The sequence below is a fragment of the Garra rufa genome, chromosome 13 (assembly GCF_049309525.1).
Source record: "Garra rufa chromosome 13, GarRuf1.0, whole genome shotgun sequence".
NCBI classification, from domain to species: domain Eukaryota; kingdom Metazoa; phylum Chordata; class Actinopteri; order Cypriniformes; family Cyprinidae; genus Garra; species Garra rufa.
In genome coordinates, this window is record NC_133373.1 from 42,156,678 (window position 1) to 42,183,589 (window position 26,912).

General features: G+C 36.2%; 2 protein-coding genes across 5 annotated transcripts in view; one reads left to right on the forward strand and one right to left on the reverse strand.

The window, feature by feature from the left end:
* Position 1: 1 nt before the first annotated feature.
* On the reverse strand, positions 2-7,165 carry ubxn2a (UBX domain protein 2A). 4 transcript variants are annotated; one of them, XM_073852903.1, is made up of 8 exons: positions 6,923-7,165; positions 6,532-6,617; positions 5,036-5,101; positions 4,793-4,922; positions 3,642-3,751; positions 3,343-3,480; positions 2,897-3,058; positions 2-1,401 (listed from the first exon to the last, which is right to left on the reverse strand). In XM_073852903.1, exons 3-8 carry the CDS (start codon positions 5,080-5,082, stop codon positions 1,218-1,220), a joined length of 771 nt encoding a protein of 256 aa, XP_073709004.1. In that variant the 5' UTR covers positions 5,083-5,101; positions 6,532-6,617; positions 6,923-7,165; the 3' UTR covers positions 2-1,217. The 4 variants fall into 4 exon arrangements, with proteins under 4 accessions (XP_073709004.1, XP_073709006.1, XP_073709003.1 ...); XM_073852905.1 differs by having other exon boundaries at positions 4,793-4,929; XM_073852902.1 differs by lacking the exon at positions 6,532-6,617 and having other exon boundaries at positions 6,923-7,164.
* A 3,009-nt stretch (positions 7,166-10,174) lies between these two features.
* Positions 10,175-26,912, forward strand: part of atad2b (ATPase family AAA domain containing 2B) — a 120,046-nt gene continuing 103,308 nt past the window's right edge. Inside the window, exons 1-11 of the mRNA XM_073852830.1 lie at positions 10,175-10,381; positions 13,240-13,397; positions 15,133-15,164; positions 16,674-16,821; positions 23,608-23,704; positions 23,951-24,077; positions 24,666-24,821; positions 25,032-25,107; positions 26,277-26,378; positions 26,499-26,610; positions 26,712-26,827. Coding sequence (XP_073708931.1) covers positions 10,271-10,381; positions 13,240-13,397; positions 15,133-15,164; positions 16,674-16,821; positions 23,608-23,704; positions 23,951-24,077; positions 24,666-24,821; positions 25,032-25,107; positions 26,277-26,378; positions 26,499-26,610; positions 26,712-26,827 — 1,235 coding nt within the window. The 5' untranslated portion in view covers positions 10,175-10,270. The remainder of the gene's footprint in view (positions 10,382-13,239; positions 13,398-15,132; positions 15,165-16,673; positions 16,822-23,607; positions 23,705-23,950; positions 24,078-24,665; positions 24,822-25,031; positions 25,108-26,276; positions 26,379-26,498; positions 26,611-26,711; positions 26,828-26,912) is intronic.

Consider the following 26,912-nt stretch of genomic DNA (forward strand, 5'->3'; position numbering starts at 1 on the left):
ATATCTTCAGTAGGTTTATTGCAAGCAGAGGTCTTTATAACAGAGCCTCTGTCTTAGGCAAAGTGCATAAAACATTTGACATTTATAACTTAACGGTTCACAGTAACACAGATGATCAAACACAACTCCATTAAGCATCATGGCAGCTTCCATGATCTGACTTCTTCAGTGATCTATGTGTAAACGTGTATAAGTGAAAGATAAAAGACTTGGCTTGTGCATACTGCATTGCATCAGAAAAGGCCAACACTTCCGACTGCGAAAGATCACCCACGTCTTCCATTTTGACTAAAATGTAAGCTGTTATTCACTGTTTATCTTTCAGTCCAGTGAATTGTTAACTTGCTGTGACTGGATCATTGAGTTAGTCAACTTATTTCAAATTTTTTGGTGAAGCACTCCTTTAAAACTATTTGTGTTGAGAAGCTATATATTATAATGTTTTAGTAATTTCCCAAAGGTTTTTAAGCAAATAAAAAAGGCTATTATGGTTTTAAAAATTTAGCATTAGATCACTTGCTCACCAATGGATCCTCTGCAGTGAATGGGTGCCGTCAGAATGAGAGTCCAAACAGCAGATAAAAAAAAACATCAAAATAATCCACAAGTAACCCACACAACTCAAGTCCATCAATTAATGTCTTGTAAAACAAAAAGCTGCATTTTTGTAAGAAACAAATCCATCATTAAGGCATTTTAACTCTTGTCTCCATAATCGATAATAACAAGTCATCCAGTCATCAAAATCCACCAACATATTTGTTTAGAACGTTTTTGGCTTGCACACGGTGCGTATTTTTTCTCCTGATTCAGACAAGACACTTTTTTTCACTGGAGAAAGCAATATTATGAATTATGGACTGGCATTTTAGCAAGATGCAATGGTTTGAAGTTAATAATTCTTGATGATGGATTTGTTACTCAGAAACACACAGATTTTCACTTAACAAGATGTAACTTGTGGATGTTTTTATCAGATGTTTGGACTCTCATTCTGACGGCACCCATTCACTGCAGATGATCCATTGGTGAGCAAGTGACGTAATGCAAAATTTCTCCAAACCTGTTCAGATGAAAAACAAACTCATCTACATCTTTGGATGGCCCGACGGTGAGTTAATTGTCAGCAAATTTGAATTTTTGGGTGAACTATTCCTTTAAGAGAGAATACATGGGTGGGACTAATAGATCTGAGTCTCTGGTGCAAGCAGGAACAGTCAGGAGTGACCAAAAGGAGCTTGTGTGTTGAGAGGCCTCTGAACGATCACAGCATTTGCTAAGTCAGCTTCCTCCAAACTCTGACCCTCATCTCTCAGCTCTCGATACGGCAGAGATGTGGTCAGGATGAACGGAGAGTCCATTCTCTGAGCCTGCTCCACAAAATTCTGCACATCACTGATCCTGGAACAATTACATAAAGGCCAACATGAATGCATCTTCTCAGGGAGCTTTGCAGCCGCATCTTAGCAATCATGCTCAAGTAAGAGGCATGAAATCCTTACATGTTGTGACGCAAACGTTTAAATCCAGCGTAATCTGATTTGATCTGCTGCAGAGTTGCAGCTTACGATTCTTCCATTTTACCTTGTGAGCTTATATTACATAAATGATGAAGGAGAATTATGTAAGAGCTTTTGAGGGTAGGATTTCAAAACTGGAGCATCGCAACATGCCCAGGGTGGATTTTGGCGATACAATAAGAACATTCAGACATAATAACTAGGGATGCACCGATACGAATCGGCCGATCATGCTTGCGCGTTTTGTCAGTAAAGCTGGTTCTGTAATCAGCGGTAAATGCCATCAGGTGCGTGATTTCACGTTGAGCCGTATATACTAACTACACACAGCCGTTGTTTACCGACGAGCTGCGCAAATCAATGTTCATTATCAGTGTGAATGTGCGCAGCTCGTCAGTGAACAACGGCTGTGTGTAGTATATACGGCTCAACGTGAAATCACGCACCTGATGGCATTTACCGCTGATTACAGAACCGACTTTACTGACAAAACGCGCAAGTGATCGGCCGATACGGATCGGTGCATCCCTAAAATAACCTCAGCTGTGTCCAGTTTATAAAAGCATATTACACTATGTAAAAAATGCATTTTCAGTTATACTATAGTTTTTTTTAAGGTAATGTGCAAGATACAAACCAAAAACATGCTTCCGTGCATTTAGATTTAATAGTAAAAATAGCTGGCTGCAGTATTTTGACAGCGTCAAATATAAAATATACACTACCAGTCAAAAGTTTTTGAACAGTAAGATTTTTAATGTTTTTTCTGCTCACCAAGCCTGCATTTATTTGATCCAAAATTCTGCAAAAGCAGTTATAGTGTGAAATATTTTTACTATTAAAAATAACTGCTTTTTATAACTTACATTTTAAAATGCGATTTATTCCTGTGATCAAATAAAAAATTTCAGCATCATTACTCCAGTCTTCAGTGTCATATGATCTTTCAGAAATCATTCTAATATGCTGAGTTGCTGTTTAAGAAACATTTGTTAGTAGTAACACTTTCTGAAGGATCATGTGACTGGAGTAATGATGCTAAGAATTCAGCTTTGAAATCACAGGAATAAATTACATTTTTAAATATATTCAAATGCAAAACAGTTACTTGAAATGGTAAAAATATTTTAAAATTTTACTGTTTTTGCTGTACTTTGGATCAAATAAATGCAGGCTTGGTGCGCAGAAGAGACTTCTTTAAACATTAAAAAACTTGCTGTTCAAAAACTTTTTGGGTAGTGTAGACACTTTGCAAAAAATAGTGTTGCTGAAATTACAAACAATTTTAAGCAATGTTTGTAAAGATTTTTCTTTAGGGTAGAAATATGAGCCAGATGTGTTTTCATGACATTCACCTTCTACCATATGATACTCACCGATGGCACAGATTAAACCTCTGCACGAGACGCTGACCATCTGCCAGCCAAATCTGGAGGGAGGTAACAGGGAGGTCCTCATTCAGCTCCACAGCCGGAAGAGGAGGACCAGAACAGTCCTCATGTATCGACCGAGACCTGGCCACCACTCGCGGAGCCACACTACAGAGAACAACCATTTCAACTTAATTTCTAAAGACTGCACAAGACTAGGCTTTTAACCAATGCACTGCAATTATTGTGGCGCCATGTGATTTCACAAGTGATGAGAGGGTCAACTGACACTAACATCTGGATAATCCTTGAGTCAAGACATCAGTAGAAGTGTGAGGACACCTAGTGGATGTTTGTAGGAATAACTAAGAATAAGACTTGCTCATATCTTTAATTTTAATGCTTAATTAATAGGCTATTCAAAACAATATAACACAGAGAGGATCTACTACCTTCCCAGTCTGTAACCTCGGCCTGTAAACGGGTGAAAGATCTTTTTCTTTGGGACATAAACTTCATCTTTCATGTCCTCCACATTGACTTCTAATTCTTCATCTTCGGCTCTTCCTTCTAGCTCCAGAGGAAGCTCACTTTAAATAGAGAACTTTTAGATTAATACAGAACTAAAAGATTTTGTGTCTGTATGTCATCATATGATTAAATAAAAAAGTACAAAAAAGCCATTTTAAACCATTGCAAGTCATGGATTGTGAATGCTACAATATTGCACAGTGACAAAAACACTACTCACCCTCTTTTAATGGCCTCCAAGAACTCTTGGTTTTCTTCTAGAGTGTAACAGCGTAAGTCTTCATCGTTTAACGTGAAGCCATTTTTCCACAGTCTCACTACAATCTCAACCTGAAAAAGTTTAGCCATAAAACACCCATAAGAAATCTGTAGAACCTTTGAAAATGCATGCATTTCTGTTTGATGATGATATTTGTTTAGAGCTATTTGTAAACATTGTTTGATCAGTGCATTTTTCCTTGTCTCCTGATTCAGACAAGATGATTTTTCACTGGAGAAAGCATTATTATGAATACGGAGAACTTGTGTTTTAGGTGGAAGAAGCTATTTAAAGTTATCTTAATGTCTTTAAAGATGAATTTTTTTTTTTTTTTTACAAAACGCTTAGCTTTTTGCTTCTCAAGACATTAATTGATGGACTGGAGTGGTGTGGATTACTTGTGGATTATTGTGATGTTTTTATCAGCTGTGTGTACTCTCAATCTGACGGCACCCATTGACTGCAGTGGGTCTATTGGTGAGCAAGTCCAGCAAATTTTCATATTTGTGACCCTGGACCACAAAACCAGGCATAAGGGTCAATTTTTTGAAAATGAGATTTATGCATCATGAATAAATAAGCTTTCCATTGATGTATGTAAGTAATTCACACCACTCCAATCAATTAATGTCTTCTGATGCAAAAAGCTGTGTGTTTATAAGAACCAAATCCATCATTTCAGGCATTTTAACTTTAAACCATTGCTTCCGGTTAAAATATGAGTCCTCTATCCACTGTTTTTTTTTTCTTTTTGTTTCTTACAAACATGCAGCTTTTTACTTCACAAGACTGATTTGATCAGCTGGAGTCATGTTTTATTGTTATGTTAGTTTTTATCAGATTCTCATTCTGACGGCACCCATTCACTTCAGAGGATCCATTGGTGAGCAAGTGATGTAATGCTTCATTTCTCCAAACAGGTTTTGATGAAAAAACAACCTCATTATCATCTTTGTATGGTCTGCGGTTGATTAAATTTCCAGCACATTTTCATTTGTATGTGATGTAGCTACTATCCCACAGCAACCATTTTATTTTAGTTAACCACCAGAATATTCTGAATGCAATTGCACATATATTGCACACAAGATGTCTTGTATGAAATGTCCGACCTTTTTGCCGCTACTGGCGACACTGCTGATCTTCTCCACTTCATCGAGCAGGTCCTCAACAGAGAAACTGGATCTAATAGGGCTCACCTCCTCGTCGTCCTCCTCTTCCTCATTGTGTGCCCCTTCACACCTAAGAGCTCATGAAGGCAACAAAGTGTGATTAATTTTTTATTAGCCCAATTATGAACTTACAGAAAAGGAGTAACAGTACTTGCATGATAATGTTTCAAGGAGCGGACTTACCATGTGTCATCTTGAACCCTTTCTCTCGAATCAATATCTCTCATCATGACGTCTTTTGTTGTCCATCTTGCAACACAAGCATAAGCAGGCATATATAAGTTATAAGAGATGGTGCAAGTCAATGTAACCGCTGCATCAGTGCTTCCTGAATAATTCATGGAGCAGGACTTTCAGTGCGAGATTGACAGGTGCAGCGCAATCTGAAGTTCTCAAAGCATTGATCTGCTTTCATACCAGTCCAGTAAAACTAGGCAAAAGTTTCAACTGACCAAAAATGACCAATGATGCACTGATTACAATTACTGTTTAGATTTGTGATAATGAATGGAATACTTATTCAAATAAAAAATATATTATAAAAATAAATAAATATTAACATATTCATAAAATAAATATAAAATGTATTAAAACTCCATAACAATATACCCTTGGATTTGGACATGTGCCATGAAATTGCCATCTGATGCATTTCAAAAGCATTTCAATATTAATCTGATCACTATTTAAAAGCTGCTTATTACTGAGTGATGACTTCATGATGCATTTACAAAAATCTATATGATGATATCTTGTGGTAATGTATTGTCATATGAACGTTCCATGACTGTCCATGACTTTCCTGTTCCTTTCAAAGAATACAACTCTGTTCTTAGAGCTATTCCCACCAGTTTAATGCATCTGGTTGAAGGCCATATTTTATACACCAACAGAGACATACAGGAATCAGTTTTGTTGCTGGGCGGCATTGGCATTTATGACAAGAAATGTAATAATAAACATGTTCGCCAGATATTTCAAAAGAAAGATTGTATTGTTCCTAGAGGAAGATCCCATTGGGCTGCTTTAATTAATAATATAGATTGGAGAAGAACGTGGTTGTTGCCTCACAAATATTTTCTCCCTAATAAGACCAAAGAAGTCCACTTTAAAATACTGCATAAAATATACCCTGTTAACTCAACTGTTTCCAAATATCTTGATATTCCTAGTACCTGCACTTTTTGTGGCAACGAAGATGAAACCTTAATACATTTTTTTTTTTTTCTTGTGAATTTGTTCAGAAGTTTTGGTTTGATTTGTATTCTTATTTAAACAAACCCCTTGCCTTTGCGCAATCTTTTAGCTTAAAAGATATTATTTGTTATTACTCTGACCCTGCCAACAAATCTAAAGAATATATTTTCAACTTTTTTATTTTGTTTGGCAAATTCTTCATACATAAGCAAAAATGTATGGGCTCAATTCCAACTCTTTCACATTTTCTGATTGAGATTGACTCTGCTCACATCTTTTTGTTTGACTAGTAATAATAAATGTGTCAGGTTTTTGGAAATATATGAAAAAAATATTTCTATTAACTCTGATTAGGTTTAGATAGCTTTCCTTCATTGCTCTTACATTATTATTATTATTATTATTATTATTATTTTACTTTTATTATTATTATTATTATTATTATGTAGTCATTTATTTTTTTCTTATTCTAAGCAACATACCCCCTTACTGTATTTTATTTCTCCTCTTCTTACTTCTATCTTCTTTACATTGTTAATGTTCTCCTGAAGATGATTGTATATTTCATCTGTTTGAATAAAAAAAAATGATGATATCTTGTCTACTTATAACCTCAGTTTATGCAAGCAAATGTTTTGAGGTCAGGTTGTGAACTGTAATGGTACCCACACGCACGTTGTACGCCTTCTATTCATATTCAATGTAACAAACGGGTCAAAAGCAGCATAATAAATGAAAGCAGTGCGCCAAAATTACGTAAGAACAGTGTAGAGACCACGCAAGCGCACTGCGCTCCGTTATGACAGCAAATGCGCGTAACCCATAACATATCACTTCTGAATAATACTTCGAAATATAAAATTAGATTATTACCAGTGTAAGGCTTCAGTGGTGTCGTAAAACTGTCTCTTTAGCTCGTAAGTTTCTCACAGTTGTCATGCCGCTCCGCGCACTACAGCAGTCCACCATTCCTGTGACGTCTCCGTCGCCCGACGCAGAGCTCTGGCCCGACGTAACGTTTTGGCACACGTCGCTATGACGTCAACAAAAGCCAAATGAGCTTGAAATGGTATATTAGGTGCTCTATGATATGAATATAATGAGTCGGTTCACTGAAGGCAGCTGAATAAAGGCTGGCGCGCGTGTGTTTGTGTTGGGTGTGGATAGTGACAGATGGTGAACGCAGTTAGCAGCATTACAGAAACACCCCCCAATATTATGTACAGATTAACGCTTCTAGAATCGATTTTTAATACCACACATAACCTGACCCTACCATCTGGCATGTATTATACTGAAATAATAATATCCTTCTGATTAATCACGTTTGATAGCTATATACTTGTAAACAGCATAGAAAGTAAGCGGCCAATGCATGTTAGCCAATCAGAAATGTTTGAAGAACCTCTCTGCCAATGGGATGAATTTAGGGGCGGGGCTATTACTTTAGTCAACGAATGGAAGACGGGGGAGTGTTTGGGGAACCCTTTTTGGCAATGGTCATTGTTGTTGTAGTTCCGTTTGGTGCCACTAGTGGTGGATATAATTTTTTATTCGTTATATTTTTTCAACCAAAGATATCACATTTATGGTGTTTTGTAAGTGTACTGCCATTTACTCACCCCTCCTAACCGAAGTACAATATCAGAGTTAAACCATCTGGTTGAACTTGGAAATTAAATTACTTCCCATTCTATACTATAAGGATTCAAATGACATTTTCCAAATTTTATTTCACCTGACATATATACTTGCAAAAAAAGCGAGCGGCCAATGCATGTTAGCCAATCAGAAACGTTTGAGGAAGCCATCTGCCAATGGGATGAATTTAGGGGCGGGGCTATCAGTTTAATCGACGAATGGAAGATGGGGAGTGTTTGGGGAAACCTTTTTGGCAATGATCATTATTGTTGTAGTTCCGTTTTGTGCCACTTGTGGGTGATATAATTATTTGTTTATTAGTTTTTTTTTCAGCCAAAGATACACACATTTAGGGTGTTTTGTAATGCACTGCCATTTACTCACTCCTCCTAACCGAAGTACAATATCAGAGTCAAACTATATGGTTGAACTTGGAAATGAAATGACTTCCTATTCTCTACTATAATGATTCAAATGACATTTTCCGAATTTAATTTCACCTGACATACTATGTACTTGTAAACAGCAAAGAAAAGTGAGCGGCCAATGCATGTTAGCCAATCAGAAAAGTTTGAGAAAGCCATCTGCCAATGGTGTGAATTTGGGGCGGGGCTATCAGTTTCATCTACTTTGGAAGATGGGGGAGTGTTCGGGGAACCCTTTTTGACAATGATCATTGTTGTTGTAGTTCCGTTTGGCGCCACTAGTGGAGAATATCATTTTTTATTTCATTTATTTATTTATTTATTTATTTTTTTCAGCAAAAGATGATCACATTTAGGGTGTTTTGTAAGTGCACTGCCATTTACTCACTCCTCCTAACAATATTAAAACATCTGGTTGAACTTGGAAATTAAACGATTTCCCATTCTGTCCTAAAATGATTGAAATGACATTTTCAAAATTTGATTTTGCCTGAAATATACTATATACTACTTGCAAACATCAAAGAAAGTGAGTGGCCAATGCATATTAGCCAGTCAGAAAAGTTTGAGGAGGCTCTCTGCCAATGGTATGAATTTAGGATAAGGCTATCGGTTTAGTCAATGAATGAAAGACGGGCGAGTGTTTGGGGAAACCTTTTTGGCAGTGATCATTATCGTTGTTTCGTTTGGTCCCACTAGTGGAAGGTATATTTATTTATTTTTATTTTTTCAGCCAAAGATAATCACATTTAGGGATGTTTTGTAATGCACTGCCATTTACTAACCATTCCTAACTATAGTACAATATCAGAGTCAAACCATCTTGTTGAACTTGGAAATAAAATGACTTCCTAACAGCCAAAGATAATCATATAGGGTGTTTTGTAAGTGCGTTGAAATTTACTCAGCCCTCCTAACTACAAGTACAATTTTAGAGTCAAACCATCTGGTTGAACTTGGAAATGAAATGACTTCCCATTCTCTCCTATAATGATTCAAATGACATTTTCCAAATTTAAATTTTCCTGACAACTTGATTAGAACAAAGATGTTAGAGTACATCTGTATGGAATGAAAATGCATTCAAAATTCATGTTGACTTTAGGAATTTCCATGACTTTACCATGACCTTTAAATATAATAATTTCCATCCTTTTCTGTGTCTGGAAGTCACTTTAAATACCCCTGACATCTCCAGTTTTGAAATGACAACAATTATTAAAATGACCTGTATTTAAACCATATGCCATTCATATTTTTTGCTAGCAACTGTGTAAAAGCAACCCTAAAAAGAAATACTGTGGTAGTACTTTGATATGTGACCCTGGACCACAAAACCAGTCATAAGTAGCAGGGCCTATTTGTAGCAATAGCCAAAAACACATTGCATGGGTCAAAATGACCGATTTTTCTTTTATGACAAAAATCATTAGGATATTAAGTAAAGAGCATGGTCCATGAAGATATTTTGTAAATTACCTACCGTAAATATTACGCCAAATATTTTTGATTGGTAATATGCATTGCTAAGAACTTATTTGGACCACTTTAAAGGTGATTTTTATCTCCGCTAAATATTGTCATATCCTAACAATCCATACATCAATGGAAAGCTTATTTATTCAGCTTTCAGATGATGAATCCTTAAAAATACCATGGTACACGTGAAAAATCTTGGACATAGCATGCCCAAACATGGTATATGACCGTGTATCATTTTTTTGTAACTGAAAAAAATATTAGGAAGAAAATGAACACATTTTTGAACTTTAAAAATGTTACAACTTTTATATTATTCACCAAATATATAATTTATTGAAATTAAATGTACTAAAACGTAAATATACTATGTAAATATAGGGATACATAAATAAAGGGAAACAACATATTCTTTCACTTTTGCGCTTTTGTATAAAAATACATCTATTTTTTAAATTTCTGTGGCGCCAACTTCATACAAGCGCGCGCGCTCTCGTTTCTCTGTGTAGCGGAAGTGGCTCGCCGGAGAGTTTCGGCTGGCTGACAGCAGAGGGAGAGAGAGAGAAAGAGAAATGGCGCCTCGGCACTCTACTAGCTGAGAGACACAGTCAGAACGAAAGCAACTGACAAGAGCGACTGGACAGGATCTGTCTATCAGCGGGGACAGACAGCAATCATGGTGAACACCCGAAAGAGCTCGGAGCACAAGCCCACCAGTCCCTTCATCTCGGGCCGGACGAGGTCGTCTCAGAGGAACAACCCAAACTTGGACGAGCACAACAGCCGTGTAAGGAAGAGAGAGACACCGGCAGCCTATTCTCTCCGCCAGCCGGTTAGCGAGCTGCTCACTCTGGCCTTTTGGAGATGGGTGGACGAATGGATGTATAGATAGATAGATAGATGGATGGATGGATGGTTGTCCACCTCTTTTGTTCCCAAATTGCGCCTTGAGTGACACTTGGCGATGCAGAAATGGCAGTTTAATGACACGACAGCGCTTAATCGCGGCGTGTCGCTTAGTTTTAGGTGTTTTGTCACACACAATAGCTGGACTTTACTAAAGCCGGCCGGCTGGTTTAATAGACCCAGTGCCCCCAAGTTGTCTTTGTTATATTGGTGTCCGATTCGCGAAGGAATTGTTCTGTTGAACCGGTTCTTTTGAGTGATTCGAGCGAACCGATTCGCTGTGTTTGCACTATACTTTGCTATAGAGGAGAACTTTGGCAGTAAAACAGACAGCCATTTATATAACTTAATATTAGGCAGTATATTGTTCGAGCAGGTGCCTGTATAAACATATGTTTCTGTCAAAGAAGAATTTGTGTGACAACACCAAGATAAAACGAATGATTTTACGTACAACGTGATAATACGATTATAGACGTATTAAAAACTAAACTTACTGAGAGTATTTTCGAGAACATTTATCTGTGAAAGAAGTAGGAACGTTTTTGAGTGAAGAATCAAGTGAATCGGTTCAGTTCATTCGAACCGACTCGCTGACACGAATCGAGCGTTATTTTGTTGCTGTGTGTTTGTTGCTCTCGAGAGGCACCGGCGCGCGCCATGCTGTCACGCGCTCCGGCACACCGATAAACCGTCAAAACAAAAGCGCGTTTGACACCTTTTGTCGGACGAAAAACGTCTCGTTCTCCGCGTGTCTTCAACAATAAAACAAGCTAGTGTTGGGGGAAGGGAAAAGCTCAGCTGAGACAGACCCCTTGTGGCTCGAAACAGACATTGTTCGTGATTTTTGGGAAAGTAAACTTTGAACTTGAGAGTGTTTATGTGTAACTTTAGCGGCTTTGTTAGCAAAGGTTGTGTTTTGTTGATGTTTTGCACGTTTGAAATGATAACGGATCCCGAATTCATATCGCAGTGTGTTGTTAAGTTGTTTGGACGCGTTTATCAAGGTGTTACCATGTTTTTTGGGCATGTACCATGGTACTTTCTGGTATTCAGTACTGTGGTACACTACCAGTCAAAAGTTTGTGAACAGTAAGATTTTAAATGGTTTTTTTTTTTTTTCTAAAAGAAGTCTCTTACAAGCCTGCTTACCAAGCATGTGTTTATTTGATCTGAAGTACAGCAAAACAGTAAAATTTTGAAATATTTTTTACTTTTTAAAGTAACTGCTTTGTATTTGTATCTAGTTTAAAATGTAATTTATTCCTGTGGTTTTAAAGCTGAATTTTTAGCATCATTATTGCAGTCACATGATCCTTCACCGAATCATTCTAATATTCTGATTTGCTGCTCAAAAACATGTATTATTAAGTTGAAAACTGTTGAGTAGAATTGTTCAGGTTTCTTTGATGAATAGAAAGTTTAGAAGAACAATATTTATTTGAAATAGAAAAATGCCAAATGTCTTTATCATTACGTTTGATCAATTTAAAGCATCCTTACTAAATAAAAGTATTAATTTTTATTTTTATTCAAACAAAAACAGAAATTATACTGACTTAAAACTTTTGAATGGTATAATGTTACAAAAGTTTTTTATTTCAGATAAATACTGATCTTTGGATCGTTCTATTTAACAGAATCCTGGAAAAATGTACTTGACTGTTTTAAATATTGACAATAATAATAAATGTTTCTTGAACAGCAAATATTAGAATTATTTCTGAAGAATCATGTGACACTGAGGACTGGAGTAATGATGCTGAAAATTTAGCTTTGATCACAGCAGTAAATTACATTTTAAAATATATTCAAACAAAGCAGTTATTTTAAATAGTAAAAATATTTCACAATATTAGTGCTTTTGCTATATTTCGGATCAAATAAATGCAGGCTTGGTGAGCAGTAGAGACTTCTTATAAAATCTTACTGTTCAAAAACTTTTGACTGGTAGTGTATATATCACAGTTTCATGCTATTACCATTTGATATCATCAGTACCACCAAATTACTGTTTTGAAAGTGTGTGCAGTTTAATTATAAAGTTCTGTGCTAGTTTTAAGGTTCTTTGGAGTTTTTTGAACAAAAAGAATCCTATACCGCTGTCACAGGTTTGTCGCATAAGAGCTATGCTTGTCCTCTTTTCTGGCGTTGAATTCGGTCAGTGCAAAAGTCATACATTCTTTAACAAATATCAGTTTTTTTCTAAAAACTATTTTGCCCCTGTGCAAGGTAAATCTTGTTTGCAAGCTGTAATGAAGTTCTAAATGATTCCTTAGCTATTCGTTTTCAATTTGAATGCTTTTGAAAAATCCTTATCCAGTAATTTGCAAACAACTGGTAAGGTCATGGGAATTAAGCATTGGAACCCTGGCATAATTTAGTCCGTAGACTGGTTCTATTTCTTTATTTTCTCACCTTACATGTAGTAGGGCGGTGTACATGTGTGAATCAGAGCATTATTTAGTCAGCAGGGCGGTTAGAATAAGATCTGGGAGGAGAAAGAATTTAGGAGATGACATGAGCCTGTCGTTCAGAGGATCAGTAGAAAATGAAGTCTGCATTACGTGAATCCGCAGGTTCTTTTAGGCGACTCGAGGACTCATCTGTGATATTGCGCCGAGTGTCCCTCGTGCAGATCGTGTATGAGAGTGGACTTCCTCTCATTATATTTCTTTTTGTGTATTCTGCATTCTCCCGCAAGCTTTTTAATATCCTCTACACCTCTGTCTGTTCCAGAAGGAGCCCAGCAGTGATGTTAACAGCAGCAGCCCTCGTCTGTCCCCGCCGCCCAAGCGGACACGCAGACATACTCCACCAAGTTCTACTGATACTTCTCCAAGTCCCCAGAGTAAAGGCCAGAGAGGCCCATGGACCATGTCCAAACACTGTACTAGGTGAGGTCTGACAATCTATGCAGAGCTGCATGACTAATACTTGTGTAGTATTTTGATGATCACATCCCATTATAATCAAAGAAGCTGTCTGCACTGTACAAAAGTGCATTGTCTTTTAGGTTTAGCTGATTATAATGGCAGTGTATATTAGATATGTGTTGCTTGCTTGTAGTGTAGTGTATATTTGCTTTTTACACCATTATTAAGTGTGCAAAGTAAAATATTGATAGTAATGCTTTTGCTTTGGTTTAAAAGTCTTTTTTGAGTGTCATGTTTCCTTAGCACTTGTTTTAGTGTGTTATTGTGAAAAGTCTGTCAAGGCTCTTTAAGACTTGCTTATTTGGACTTCTTGAACGTCTCCGATTGCCAGTTGCATTTGTGCATTCAACGTACATGTCTGTGATTGGCTGTAATGCTCCAGTGTTGCAAAAACAAATTGTAAATGGAATGTCTTTGAGACTGAAACAGAACGAGATCTAATTGAAATGATTCTCACGATTCGTTAATTAGGGCCCTATGATTTCTGCAATGCGGAGAACGCAGTCGTAATCTCAGAATCGTGGAATGAATTCGTAAAAATGGAATTTACTGTAAAATGTAGAATGTCACGGAATTTGCAAAATTTTGGATGAATAAAACAAAAGTTGGTCAGTACACTTAAATCAAAACGCAATATGAACTAGTGTATGTGAATATCAAGCTGCAGAAAGACTATTTAAAAATGAATTCCGCATGTTCTGTGTGTTTCTGTGTGCATGAATGAGCAGTAGTTTCTCTACCTACACGTATACTAAAGCGCATATGATGCTCGCCTCCGCCGCCTCGATGTATAAGTACATGAACACACAAAAATAATCTCTCATACTTCTCTGGAGTCATTTCATTAGCATTTTACCATTTAAAAAACAAAAAAAACCTATCGTCATATCATGTACAAATAGAAACTTAAAGGTCTTCGCAGCAAACCGTCAAAATATAACAGTTTGGTTTAACTTAAAGAAAGTGTCACAGAAATATATAACTTTAATTTACTACCACTAATAATAAAACTATTATGAAAACATTATTTTTTTAAAGGAATATTTGCCAGAATTTATTTACAAGAAAAATGTTAATAGACAACTCAGTATTTTTGAAAAAAGAAAATATTTGTATACATTAATTAATGGAAAAAACAGAATTTGAATAAAAAAAATAAAAAATAAAAAAAACTTTAGAGAAATGTATTTCATAGGGCCTTAAAAATGTAATTTAAACTTTTAATAAATTGTTGTTAAATTGTGTACGTGATTTGAAATTGTTTAATAGTTTTTAATTTAAGAAAATTTAATTAGAAAAGATTAAAGAAGTAAAAAAAAAAAGGAATCCAGAACAATTAAAACTTTGGAAAGAAATGAAATAGAATTTTTAATCACAGAAGCCATAATGCTAAAACTGATTTTTTTTTTTTTTTTGTTGTTGTTGTTAATTGTGCAGCTTTTTCATTTGTCAACCAATCTGCTTAATCTTAATATTTGAGACTGCATAGTTCAGGTTGAATATGTGAATTTGCAGTGTTGCGGGAAATGTTTTTTTTTAGAAGTGTTTTTGCTCGCATTGCAACAATTACAGTTGTCTAAATTCAGAGAAAATGCATTAAATATTTGTTTCTCTCATGTATGTGCTAAAAAAGAAGTATTGTCTTTATATTATTTGTTGTGAGTTATTTCTCATGGATGTTCACATCATCTTCCAGGTTGTCCACTGGTGCCTTGCAGAATGGACACAGTAAGTGTATATTATTCATTTTAATTTACTGAATGATTTTTAATCAAGCAGTTCACCCAAAAATAACATTACATTGACACACATCAGATTTCTTTCCCAGCTGTTTGATTTTTAACACTGTCAGAATTTTATATTTGTAACCATCAAATCAAATATGCTGCCTTTTTAAAGCTTTAGTTTTAAAATAAAAAACACAAAAGCAACAGAACTCGACAGAATGGTAATTTAGTCACATATGCATCCATGTAGGGCTGGACGATATGGCAAAAATTTATATCACGATATATTTCTTAATTTTGGTCGATATAATATAATTCCGATATCGATATGGACAATATTAAAAAGCCTCAGGAAAAAAGGCAGAGGACACACACAATGGATGTCTGTAAATGTCTGCAAACTGAATTTGCAAAGACTACAATACCTCCAGGCTCCTCCTATTAAAATTATATAATTAAAAAAAAAAAAAAAAAACAGTACAAAAAAAAAACAATGTTCACTTTTTATTTGTATTTAGCCTTTACAAATAAGACATGTGAAATAAACTGTCAAATAAAACTCTCAGACTCAGCTTAACAATAATATTTTCCATTTAAACTAGAACAGGCTGATTATTCATATAAATTGAAACAACAAACAAACTGCTTCAGCCAGGATAAAGAAACAAAAATAATCAAATAAAATAAATAAAGAGTTAATCCTCTTCCAGAAGGGGGTGCTGTTTCCCGCATTTTCCTGGTAACATTTGGACACAAAGTAGCACAGTGGTCATGAATTACTTTATAAGGAATTATAGTAAAAATTAAATGACAATGACAGCAATACGAAGTCAAAGCCTTTTTGAAAATCTATTTGAAGCGGCCAGCGCTGATATTATGGTGAGCTTTTGCATGACTGTGTATAACTTACAAATGGCAGAGTTTATCCGAACTTAAAAAGCCGAACCACTTCCACACCACTGAATTAGTCTTTCCTCTCTTATCAACTATTTCGTCTGCCTTCTTACTTGTGGAAGCTTGTTCATCCACAACTGTATTTCGGTCAGGGGTACTCATTTTTGTAGCTAAAACTTTCCGCGACGGAGCTTAACCAACTACTGCTGAGCGCTGGCAGCGTGTCTGTGATGTACGTCATCACGCAATTCTGTTCTGCTCTTTCTGACGGCTGAGCACTGAACGTCATTCAGTGACAAATGCTAATGTATAAAATTATATGTATATACACAAATGTATATCGAAATATCGGAAATGCGTTTAAAAATAGTATCGCCGTTATTGAAAAAAAATCCATCGCGATATATATTGATATCGAATTACTGTCCAGCCCTACATCCATGCATATTTTATTGGTGGAAATATATATTGGATAATGTAAACACAATAAATTTTCCCAGTATAGCAATCCATTCTCTCTGTTTTGGACATTGGCCGTAACATCTGAAGTTTGATGTCATTATAATGTTATTGTTCCTTAGGTGATGATTTTAGTAACTATTTTTTTAACCCATAGGTCGAATGAGTCTGAGAGGTGATTCTACTTCAGATGGGGACCATGGTCGCATGAACGGTCATGTTGAGCTCAAGAGAAGCCGCCGCGTCAGGAAGTCCCAGTTCGAACACCTTAATCAGAGTTTACTTTTTGACCAACTTGTCAACAGGTAAAAGCTTATGGTTGTTTATGTAGCTAATTCACACCTGAAGTACGGTGGTAGTTGTCTTTTAGAAAGACCATTTAATGCTTGTTCAGAAGCTTAGCTTTCTTTTCTTATGGTGACAGACAGATGAATACATGAACACTAGATTAACCGCATTTATACGTCTAGACGCCTATTCATTGTTGACCCAACCAGTCAGAAAATCATTAGGCAAATGATTTAACTCCTAGTTGCCTGAGAGAGTCTGTCTAGAAACATTCTGAGCATCAGTGTCTTTGGATGGACCTCTTGTAGTTGGCTACAAACCAACTAGCTTTCCACTCCATAAATCCACTAGGAGCTTACAGTATCGAAATCATGTTCTGTTTGGACATTGTGTGCGTACGTTATAATTCCCTCAGTTTTGAGTAGCTGGTGTATAATTAGTAGCACATCTGATGAAGCCAGCAAAGTTTACTCTTGCAGAAAGAGACACTTTGAGCTCAAAAAGTAGTAAACGAGACTGCAAGTGGACTCAATATGTATGGTGACGGCATTTGTTCAGCTTGCATTCATGCACATAATGGTTTATGATATAATTGGTGATTCACAGCCAAGGCTACATGTATCCCAGGGGTACTTAAGCAGGTTCCGGTTGTACTTGAAAAGCAGTAGACCTTGCTTCGTTAAACCTGTAAGTCTTTGTTAAAATTTGTACAAATGATATGTAGCCATTCTTGGATGATATTTCATACCTGTTGAGCTTCAGTGGCATTTAAATTCAATCATACAAAGTCTGAAAAAGACTGTACTTGAGTTAAACATCTCGCCTGGAGATCTTTTATACTGCTAATGCATTTGCTGTGATGTTTTTCTCAAGAAAAGTTTCTGTGATTGTCCCTAGAACTGTCAAAACTTGTGATTGAACATGCATTTGTGGTTTGACGTCAATGAAGACGTATGGTGTGTTTAAACTGCTGCAGTGTTTTCAGTTCATTCCTATGAGAGCCAAGGAATTGGATTTTGGGATTGACAGTGGATTGGAGAAAATTTTGAACAGATCATAAATGCTTAACTTTATGCAAATGCTAAGAAAAAAAGAAAAAAACACCAGGCAGCAGGCAATTATTGTGAATTGCAAGTAGTGATGTTTGTCATAAGCATTTACTAATATGTAGTTTGTCCAATTTCTGCTGGAACTTAGTGTCTAAATTATTTTGTTTATATGTTAGAGACTTTTCAGTTATTCAGTATGTAAATAGATTGGCTGGGTTTACAAAAGATTGATTTAATTGACACCTCCTTTGCTTTTGGTATTCCAGAACAAATCTCACATCTTTTCAAATAATTGTATGTGTTTATATGTAATATGTTATATTGGTTTTGTACTAACAAAAGGTTGGCTTTGAAATATAGTTTAATGATGGATTTACTGGGTTGTGTCCTAATCAGGTTTTTAGTATGAGGTAACATGTTGCAGCTAGTCAAAGACAGATGGTGGAAGTGTATTGGAGAGCGGAGACCTGCTGGTGTTGCACATGAATGGGTTGAGCTGCTTTACTCATTCTCAATGACGTTCCTCCATATTAACCCTGTGAAGCCTGGCATATTTGAATGTGATTTTTGGAGTATCATATTTGAAACATCGTACATCATTTTATGGCTCCTGTAGTATGATATACAGAGTATGAAACAAAAAGAGATAATAGAAAAACTCCTAAGAGGACCAAACTCAGCAAAAATGGGCAATTTAGTGCAGCTGCTAATATTTATATGGCCAAAATTTAAGATTAAATTCTGATTGTAATTTAAATCAGTGAGATCTTTATAACGGTATACAAAATGCCTATAAATAGCAGTTGTCAGTCTATATCTCCCAATAAGATGTCCTAGTAAGATGTAGGGCTGGGCGATTTGGCCTAAAATCAAAATCTCGATTAATTGAACATTTTAACTCGATTACGATTAATGAACGATTATTTTATTTATTGATAAAATTATATTTAATTATATTTATATAATATTAATTTTTTTGCCCTCATAGTTCACTGATAAGTTTTGTACAGTAAATATGCTCACATATTACAAGTGAGAGATTTTTGAATGAAGGGTGCATTACTTGATTTTAAAATAATTGAAGGAAACACACACCATCTACTATCTATGATTATTTATTGAACATCAGTGTTGAACAACTGAAATTAAAGCACACATTGCTTAAAACGAACAGTCACATTTTTCTTAAATTAGTGAAAATAAATAGCTTGCACTTTTGGAAACAAAATAAATTATTTTCAATGTTTCAATGAAAATAAGCAGTACTTTTCTGCCGTGCCATGGTTACTGTCAGTGTTACTACAGTAAAACCATGGTAAACATTGGTGATCGCCGGATCGTCAGAATACTGTCAATTACACTTGTTTAATTGTTTTTTTAATTGCCTTATATTGGCATTGTAAGCATATGATTTAAAAACATTTTTATATAAAATTATTAGTGAAACATTTTATACATCTTTATTTGACCTCAAAGTAGAGACCTGCACAGAAACAGAGTGCGGCACGGGACAAAACTTGATGCGCGAGTGGGTAGAAACTCGTGTGTGTGCGGGATGCGGGAGAATAAAATGATTGGAGGGACTCCCGGAAAATAGAAATATATAAACATAAAATATCTAAAAACATACAAATTGTCATTCATCTATTACACAAAAACAACACGAACAACTAATATAACTTAAAAATGATTAACAGGTGTAAGAATAGGAAGTTTCTGGAATGCAAGGCTTAAGTTAGAATCCACTCATTGCTCAAAAGTTTTTGCGCACTGCTTAATATTGCGTGCGCACGAATCCACTCATTGCAACACACGAAGTGTAGACACTGTTAAATATTCATTGTGCATATATTCATTGTGTTATAAGAGTTGTATGAGATCGCGATGAACTGAGATAGGCAGGGAGTGTTGTTTGCTCGCATTCTGCCATGCATGCATGCAGCAGCCGATGCTTGCTTTTCTGTTAAGAATAAGATCGATGTACTCAAAAAATCTGTATAGGTAACTTCAATGCAGGCTTTTGCGGGCGGGAGAGGGACAAAACATGAATCTCACGGGCGGGCGTGGGACGAGATAACATATATTTCAGTGCAGAATGAAAAATCTGTCACGCGCAGGTCTCTACCTCTAAGCATATCAGCTCCCGCGCCCCCCGTGTGAACTCCGGCGCCTCCCTGTTTTTAAAGGGAAAGTAATCGAAATAATCGACCTGGAAAAATTTGATCGATTATAGGTTCTGAATGTCGATTTTCGATTACTTTTCGATTAATCGCCCAGCCCTAGTAAGATGTGTTTTAAATGCTTAGTTTTATGATCAAAATGTATAATGCAGTGTAATACAATGATAATTGAGAGATGAACAAATAAACGTTCCTCAAAAGCTTTTGATACTCAAATTTTAACATAATTTTTCTAACAAATGTGACACAGGACCGCAAAACCGGTCTTAAGTTGCATGAGTATATTTGTAGCAATAACCCAAAATGCATTGTTTGGGTCAAAATGATCGATTTTTCTTTTATGCCAGGAATCATTAGGATATTTAGTAAAGATCATGTTTCATGAAGATAATTTGTAAATTTCCTACCGTAAATATATTAAAACTTAATTTTTGATTAGTATTAATAATAAGGTGATTATTTTTTTGCACCCTTAGATTCCAGATTTTTAAATAGTTGTATCTAGGCAAATTATTGTCCTATCCTAACAAACCATATATCAATGGAAAGCTTATTTGTTCACAAAACTGACTCTTATGACTGGTTTTGTGGTCCAGGGTGACAAATAATGTATGTGTAGTCACGTTAATGCAAGTTGCTTCAGTCCAGTAAGTGTTATGTTTACTTTGTAAAAATCAGTAATAATTTCACAGCAAAATCAAATATACTAATAGGTCTGAAACGCCTTTTACTTGCTATTTAAGTATAAACTATCAATCAGACAACATAAGTCATGTAGAAGATTGTGTACAACAGATTTTTCAGTGACATTTTGATCTTGTTGATAATTTAGAGGCCTTACAATTTTGTGTCTCAAATATGATACAGAAGGCTTTTTAGGGTTAAAGTAAACCTGTTTAGTACAGTTAGAGAACTATTGGGTCATTCAGTGTCAAATTTCAAAAACTTCCCTGCTTTTTTATTTATACACAAATATTTATCTATAGACATTCCAATCCGTTTTACAATTTAATTCCACTGTACAATTGAATGATTTACTCTTGGAGCCGTGTTGATTCAGTTCTTTGGATGAATGACAATGAAGATTCCAAAATGTTTTAAGACCCAAAATCTAAAAGGGCATTAAGACATCTTTAATACTTCTTGAGTTACAGGCATGCAAACTTTGGAGAAAGTAACTTGAAAAGTGCGGTTTCCCCATTTTTGAATGGCCACCATTGGCACATGATGCAACAAAGATTGCATAAGTCAACAGATTTTACTAACAGACCTACTAATCTCTGAGTAAAAATAACATTATGTTGCTGCTATCTTTCTGAAGTAGTTTTTAACCCCCTGTAATTTGGCTCTGAATCTCAGGTGAAAATTACCATTTCGACCCCCCTCTACAAAATAATGTATTACTCAGCAAATATTCATTCATGACATTCATCACTATACGTGTACAGTATCTCACAAAAGTGAGTAAACCCCTTGCATTTTAGCAACCATTTTAGTAAATCTTCTCAAGGGACAATACTATAGAAATGAAACTTGAATATATTTTAGAGTAATCAATGTGCAGCTTGTATAGCTGTATAGGTTTACTGTCGTTTTAAAATAACTCAACATACAGCCATTATTGTCAACATAGCTGGCAACAAATGTGAGTACACCCTAAGTGATAACAGCAATATGTCATTTAACCATGCAAAGCCACATGTCCTATTCATCATGTTAATGTTTTTGTCTGCTTGACATGACCATACAAATGTGTGTATCTTGTATTAGAGCAGTTAAAATTTGCAAAAATACAAATTTCTCATACTGACCACTGGGTGTGTCTCAGCCTCAGACGTCACGCCCACGGAACGTTGACTAAACGTCTGATGCATATGGTACGCTTAACTGGAAACGGAAGACGCGAGTGTCGCGTTTATTTTCGGTCCGCCGGGAAACAAAGGCAGACTGATTTACTCGGCGTTTTGCTAAAATGTGCTTATGCAGACGCATTGTTGTTATACACATATGCGACGTTCGCGAACAAATTACTGACTTACTGCTTGTTCTCCCTCTTCTTCGTTATCTTTCAATGCTGGTTATTTCAATGACTGACTTGTTGCACGCCAGTCTGTTGTTGTGGGGGCATTTCCACGCACAGAAACGTGACGCTGAATGAAACTAACTGTGATTGGTTGTTTGACATGTCGATCAAACTGTCTTATGGGCGGGACTTGGCCAATGAAAGCTGCCATGAGTTCCAGACCCTCAGTCTGAAGGTCTGGCTACGCGAGACTACTGGGTGTTCAACATGGCACCTCATGGCAAAGAACTTGAGAATTTGAAAAAGGATTTGAAAAATAGAATTGCTGCTCTCCACAAAGATGTCCTTGGCTATAAGAGGTTCAGTAATGCCCTGAAACTGAGTTACACTACAGTGGCCAGGATCATATAGAGGTTTTCCAAGATGGGTTCCATTCGGGAACCGGCCTCGCAAGGGTCGTTCAATGAAGTTGAGCACTTGTTCTGTGCATCAGGTGCAAACCCTGGTTTCAAAAATGGATACCAGCATTGCTTAAGAGGTTGCAAAAGTAGAAGGTCAGCTTGTCAGTGCTCAGTAGAGCACTGCAACAAGTCAGTTTGCATGGGCATCATCCCAGGAGGAAGCCTCTTCTGAAGCTGACTCACAAGAGATCCAGCAAACAGTTTGCTGAAGACAACCTGTCCAAGAGCATGAATTACTGGAACCATGTCCTGTGGTCTGATGAGACTATAAGATAAATTTGTTTGGCTCAGATGGTGTCCAGCATGGTGGTGATGCCTTGGTGAGGAGTACCAAGAAAATTGTGTCTTGCCTACAGTCAAGCATGGTGGTGGTAGCCAACATGATGCCTTCCCTTTAGAAACTGGGCCAAACGGCAGTTTTCCAACATAACCCCAAACACACCACCAAGATGATAGCTGCCTTGCTTAGGAAGCTGAAGGTGATGGGGTGGCCAAGTATGTCTCCAGACCTGAACCCTATTAAGCAAATGTGAGGCATCCTCAGGTGAAAGGAGGAGAAGCACCATGTGTCTAATGTCCAGCAGCTCCATGATGTCATTATAGAGGAGTGGAAGAGGATCCCAGCAACAACCTGTGCAGCTCTGGTCAATTCCATGCCTAGCAGGATTAAGGCAGAGCTAGATAACAATGGTGCTAACATAAAATATATTGACTCTTTGGACACAGTTTTGACAGGTTCACTTAGGGTGTCTCACTTTTGTTTCCAACTATTTTGACAATAATGGCTGTATGTTGAGTTATTTTCAGGGGAGAGTAAATGCATACTGCTGTACAAGCTGCACACTGACTATTTTAAAATGTATCTAAGTTTCATTTCTATAGTATTGTCCCTTAAGCATATATACTAAAATTGTTGCTCTAATGTGAGGCGTGTACTCACTTTTGTGACATACTGTATATCTTCCTTCAGAAAAAAATATTAGCAAGATCAAAACTTTGAGCCGGGGACCTCTGGTTGAGTTGACACTAAATGACCCCATTGTTATATTAGACTGCTATTGAATGCATGCAAATCTTGTGTCTGTTTTAGTACGGCAGAAGCAGTTCTTCAAGAGATGGACAACATCAGCAGCATACGGCAGAATCGGGAAGTGGAGCGCCTCCGCATGTGGACGGACACTGAACTGGTGACTCCTTCTATTCTTTAACACTGATGATTAAACAGCAGAAAATTTGGGCTGCCTTATTTTCCATGTCATTAAGCAAACTATTGCCCACATTGAGGTTATTAAAATCCTGCTCTACTCCAAAGCATTGGCCTTTCTTTTCAGTGTGGGCTGTGAACCCACTGATGAGTCAAAATCACATACTACAAACTCCATTGATTCTTCCACATTTCTCATTCAGATGTATGTTTATTTTTTTTCTTGTAGGAAAACATGGACATGTACTCCCGCGTGAAGAGGAGGAAGTCTTTGCGTAGGAACACGTATGGAATGCAAGCGCATCACAAAGTCATGAGCAAATCAAAGGACCCCGAAGAGGAGGAAGGAACTGAAGGTTTGTGTGGACTGTGAAATTGCTGTATTTGCATTTTAATTGTTTGCATACCACTCTTTTGACTCAGTTTACTTATTTTTTATTTTTTTTTGGACTAAATGAAAGCTTTAATTTAGGTAGTGATGTTTTGGTAAAAAAAATTTAAATAATGATTTTAGTGCATCACTAATGTCACGCCAAGTGATTTGTGGCTGGTGTAGGTTGCTTGTTTAATGTTGGCAAACATCATTGCAGCTTATTTCATTCATATAAAATCATATAAGAAATTTAATTAATGATTCTGGTTCCATTTCCAATTCCAGTTAACAGTTCCAGTTTCATAATAATTCTCTTATCTGAATCAAATAGATTGATTATTGTTTGCTTACATTTATTTATTGCATCTAACAATGTCATCTGTCTTCTTTATCGTTCCTAAACCTAAACCTATACCTTATATTTCATTTGTGATGTGCCCCATGTCTGTGAAAAAAATTAAGTGTAACGGGGATTTTCCTTTGCAGAAGTTCTAAATATAAACCATGTTTCGATTTCCAATGTAAAAGTTTAGTTGTTTGTTCTAAAGAGTTCTCTTTATTTATTTTTAAGAGTCTCACGAGGAGGGAGAGGAGGATGAAGATGTGGAGGCTGATGATGATGAAGACGATGAAGGAGATGAGGCTGAAGAAGCTGGAGAGGAAAACGACAGACCTTATAACCTCAGGCAGCGTAAAACTGTGCAGCGCTATGAAGCACCCCCAATAGGTACCTGCTCCGGACACATTCACACATGAGCATCTATTCTCAGAAAACATTCATTCATACTCACTCACCTGAGACTCCTGCATTCCTTCAGTCATGCTTGAACATCTAAAACATCCTTATGACCAGCAGATGTTTCCATGCCAAGCAGCCTGTGTCTATTTTAAATTATGATTTTTGCCTTTTGAATGCGTTTTATTTGTGTTTTCTCAGAGCCAGTGAACAGGAAACAAAGCAAGGGCTCTCTGTTTGACACACACAGATCTCCTGCAAGAAGAAGCCATATTAGGTGAATGTTGTTTTTTTTACAGCAGTCCAATCCAAAAGTTTCTTTTCTTATGTCTTATTCCTTCCTGTATTTTCTCTGTTTCAGGGTTGTTTTAGTTAACTAAAAACATTTAAAGGATTAGTTCACTTCCAGCATAAAAAATTCCTGATAATTTACTCACCCCCATGTGATCCAAAATGTTCATATCTATCTTTTTTCAGTTGAAAATAAATAAATAATTTTTTTTGAGGAAAACATTCCAGGATTTTTTCCATATAGTGGACTTCAATGGTGGCCAATGGTTTGAAGTTCCAAATTGCAGTTTAGTGCAGCTCTAAACGATCCCAGTTGAGGCATAAAGGTCTTATCTAATGAAGCAATTGATCATTTTCTAAAAAAAATACCACAAATGCTTGTCTTGTACTAGCTCTGTGATGCGGATGCGGATTTATGCATTGCATGCATCTGTGTACTTCTGGGTTAAAAAAGGAAATGTAGAAGTAAGGTCTTGTATTCTCCTTTAAATTTAAATTAGTCCAACATTGTTTTACTTTTTTGTAAAGGGCATTTGACTTTCTTTGCACTTTGTAAACATTGGATCGGTACTTTGTGCATGCATGATTACGTAATGCGTGAGAGGTCTAGTGCAAGACGAGCATTTGTGGTTAAAAAATATATAAATTTATACTATTAAATTTATACTTCCACTATATGGAGAAAAATCCTGTTTTCCTCCAAAACCTTAATTTCTTTTCAACTGAAGAAAGAAAGACATGAACTTCTTGGATGACATGGGAGTGAGTAAATTATCAGAAAACTTTTATTCTGCAAGTACATTAATCCTTTAACTAAAACCATTAAATAATGAAGATAAAATAAGTTAAGTGAACCAAAATAATATACTTAATTTAATTTAACTTAATTTAATTTTAGGTAGTGGCCAAGGCAACAGTTTTTATACTAATATTTAAATCTTAAATTTTAAATTAATTCTTGAATTTTAAAAATATAATTAAAGCTAAAATAAAAATAATAGAACTGTGAAATGCACAGCAAAACTACTAAAACTTTATTTACAATTAAAATGAAAACAAAATGTAAAATGAAACACTAAAAATATTAATAAGATGTTCATTTAGAATTTATAGAATCTTAACACTAAAACAACACTGCTTTGTTTTCATCACCAGAGTAAAGAAACATGCCATTCACAGTAGTGAATCAACATCATCGTCTGATGAAGAGCGCTTTGAGAGGCGGAAAAGCAAAAGCATGAGCCGAGCTCGTAACAGGTGACATTTAAAACTGTTATCAAACAGAATGACTGTTCATTCATTCAATTTGTGGCTAATTACAAAGCTAAAGTGTATGAATGTTACTTAGTTTTTATTTTTGTCTATATTGTGTGACAGGTGTCTACCCATGAACCTGCGGACAGAGGATCTGGCCAGTGGTGTGCTTCGAGACAGAGTAAAAGTGGGTGCCAGTTTGGCAGATGTGGATCCCATGAATCTGGACACTTCTGTGAGTCTGAGTGTTTTAATACTCCTCCACATTTCTTTGCTGATTTGCAGATTTAAAGATGCTTTATGGGTTTGCATATGATCTTGTCTCTTTCAATGCAGGTGAAGTTTGACAGTGTTGGAGGTCTCACCCATCACATCCAATCTTTAAAAGAGATGGTCGTTTTTCCTCTACTATATCCAGAAGTGTTTGAGAAGTTTAAGATTCAGCCCCCAAGGTTACTTTCTAGTTTTGTGTGTAAAGCTGCACCCATTGGCGTGCTGTCTGAGGTTGACACTAACATGTTTGCAACATGCTTTTCC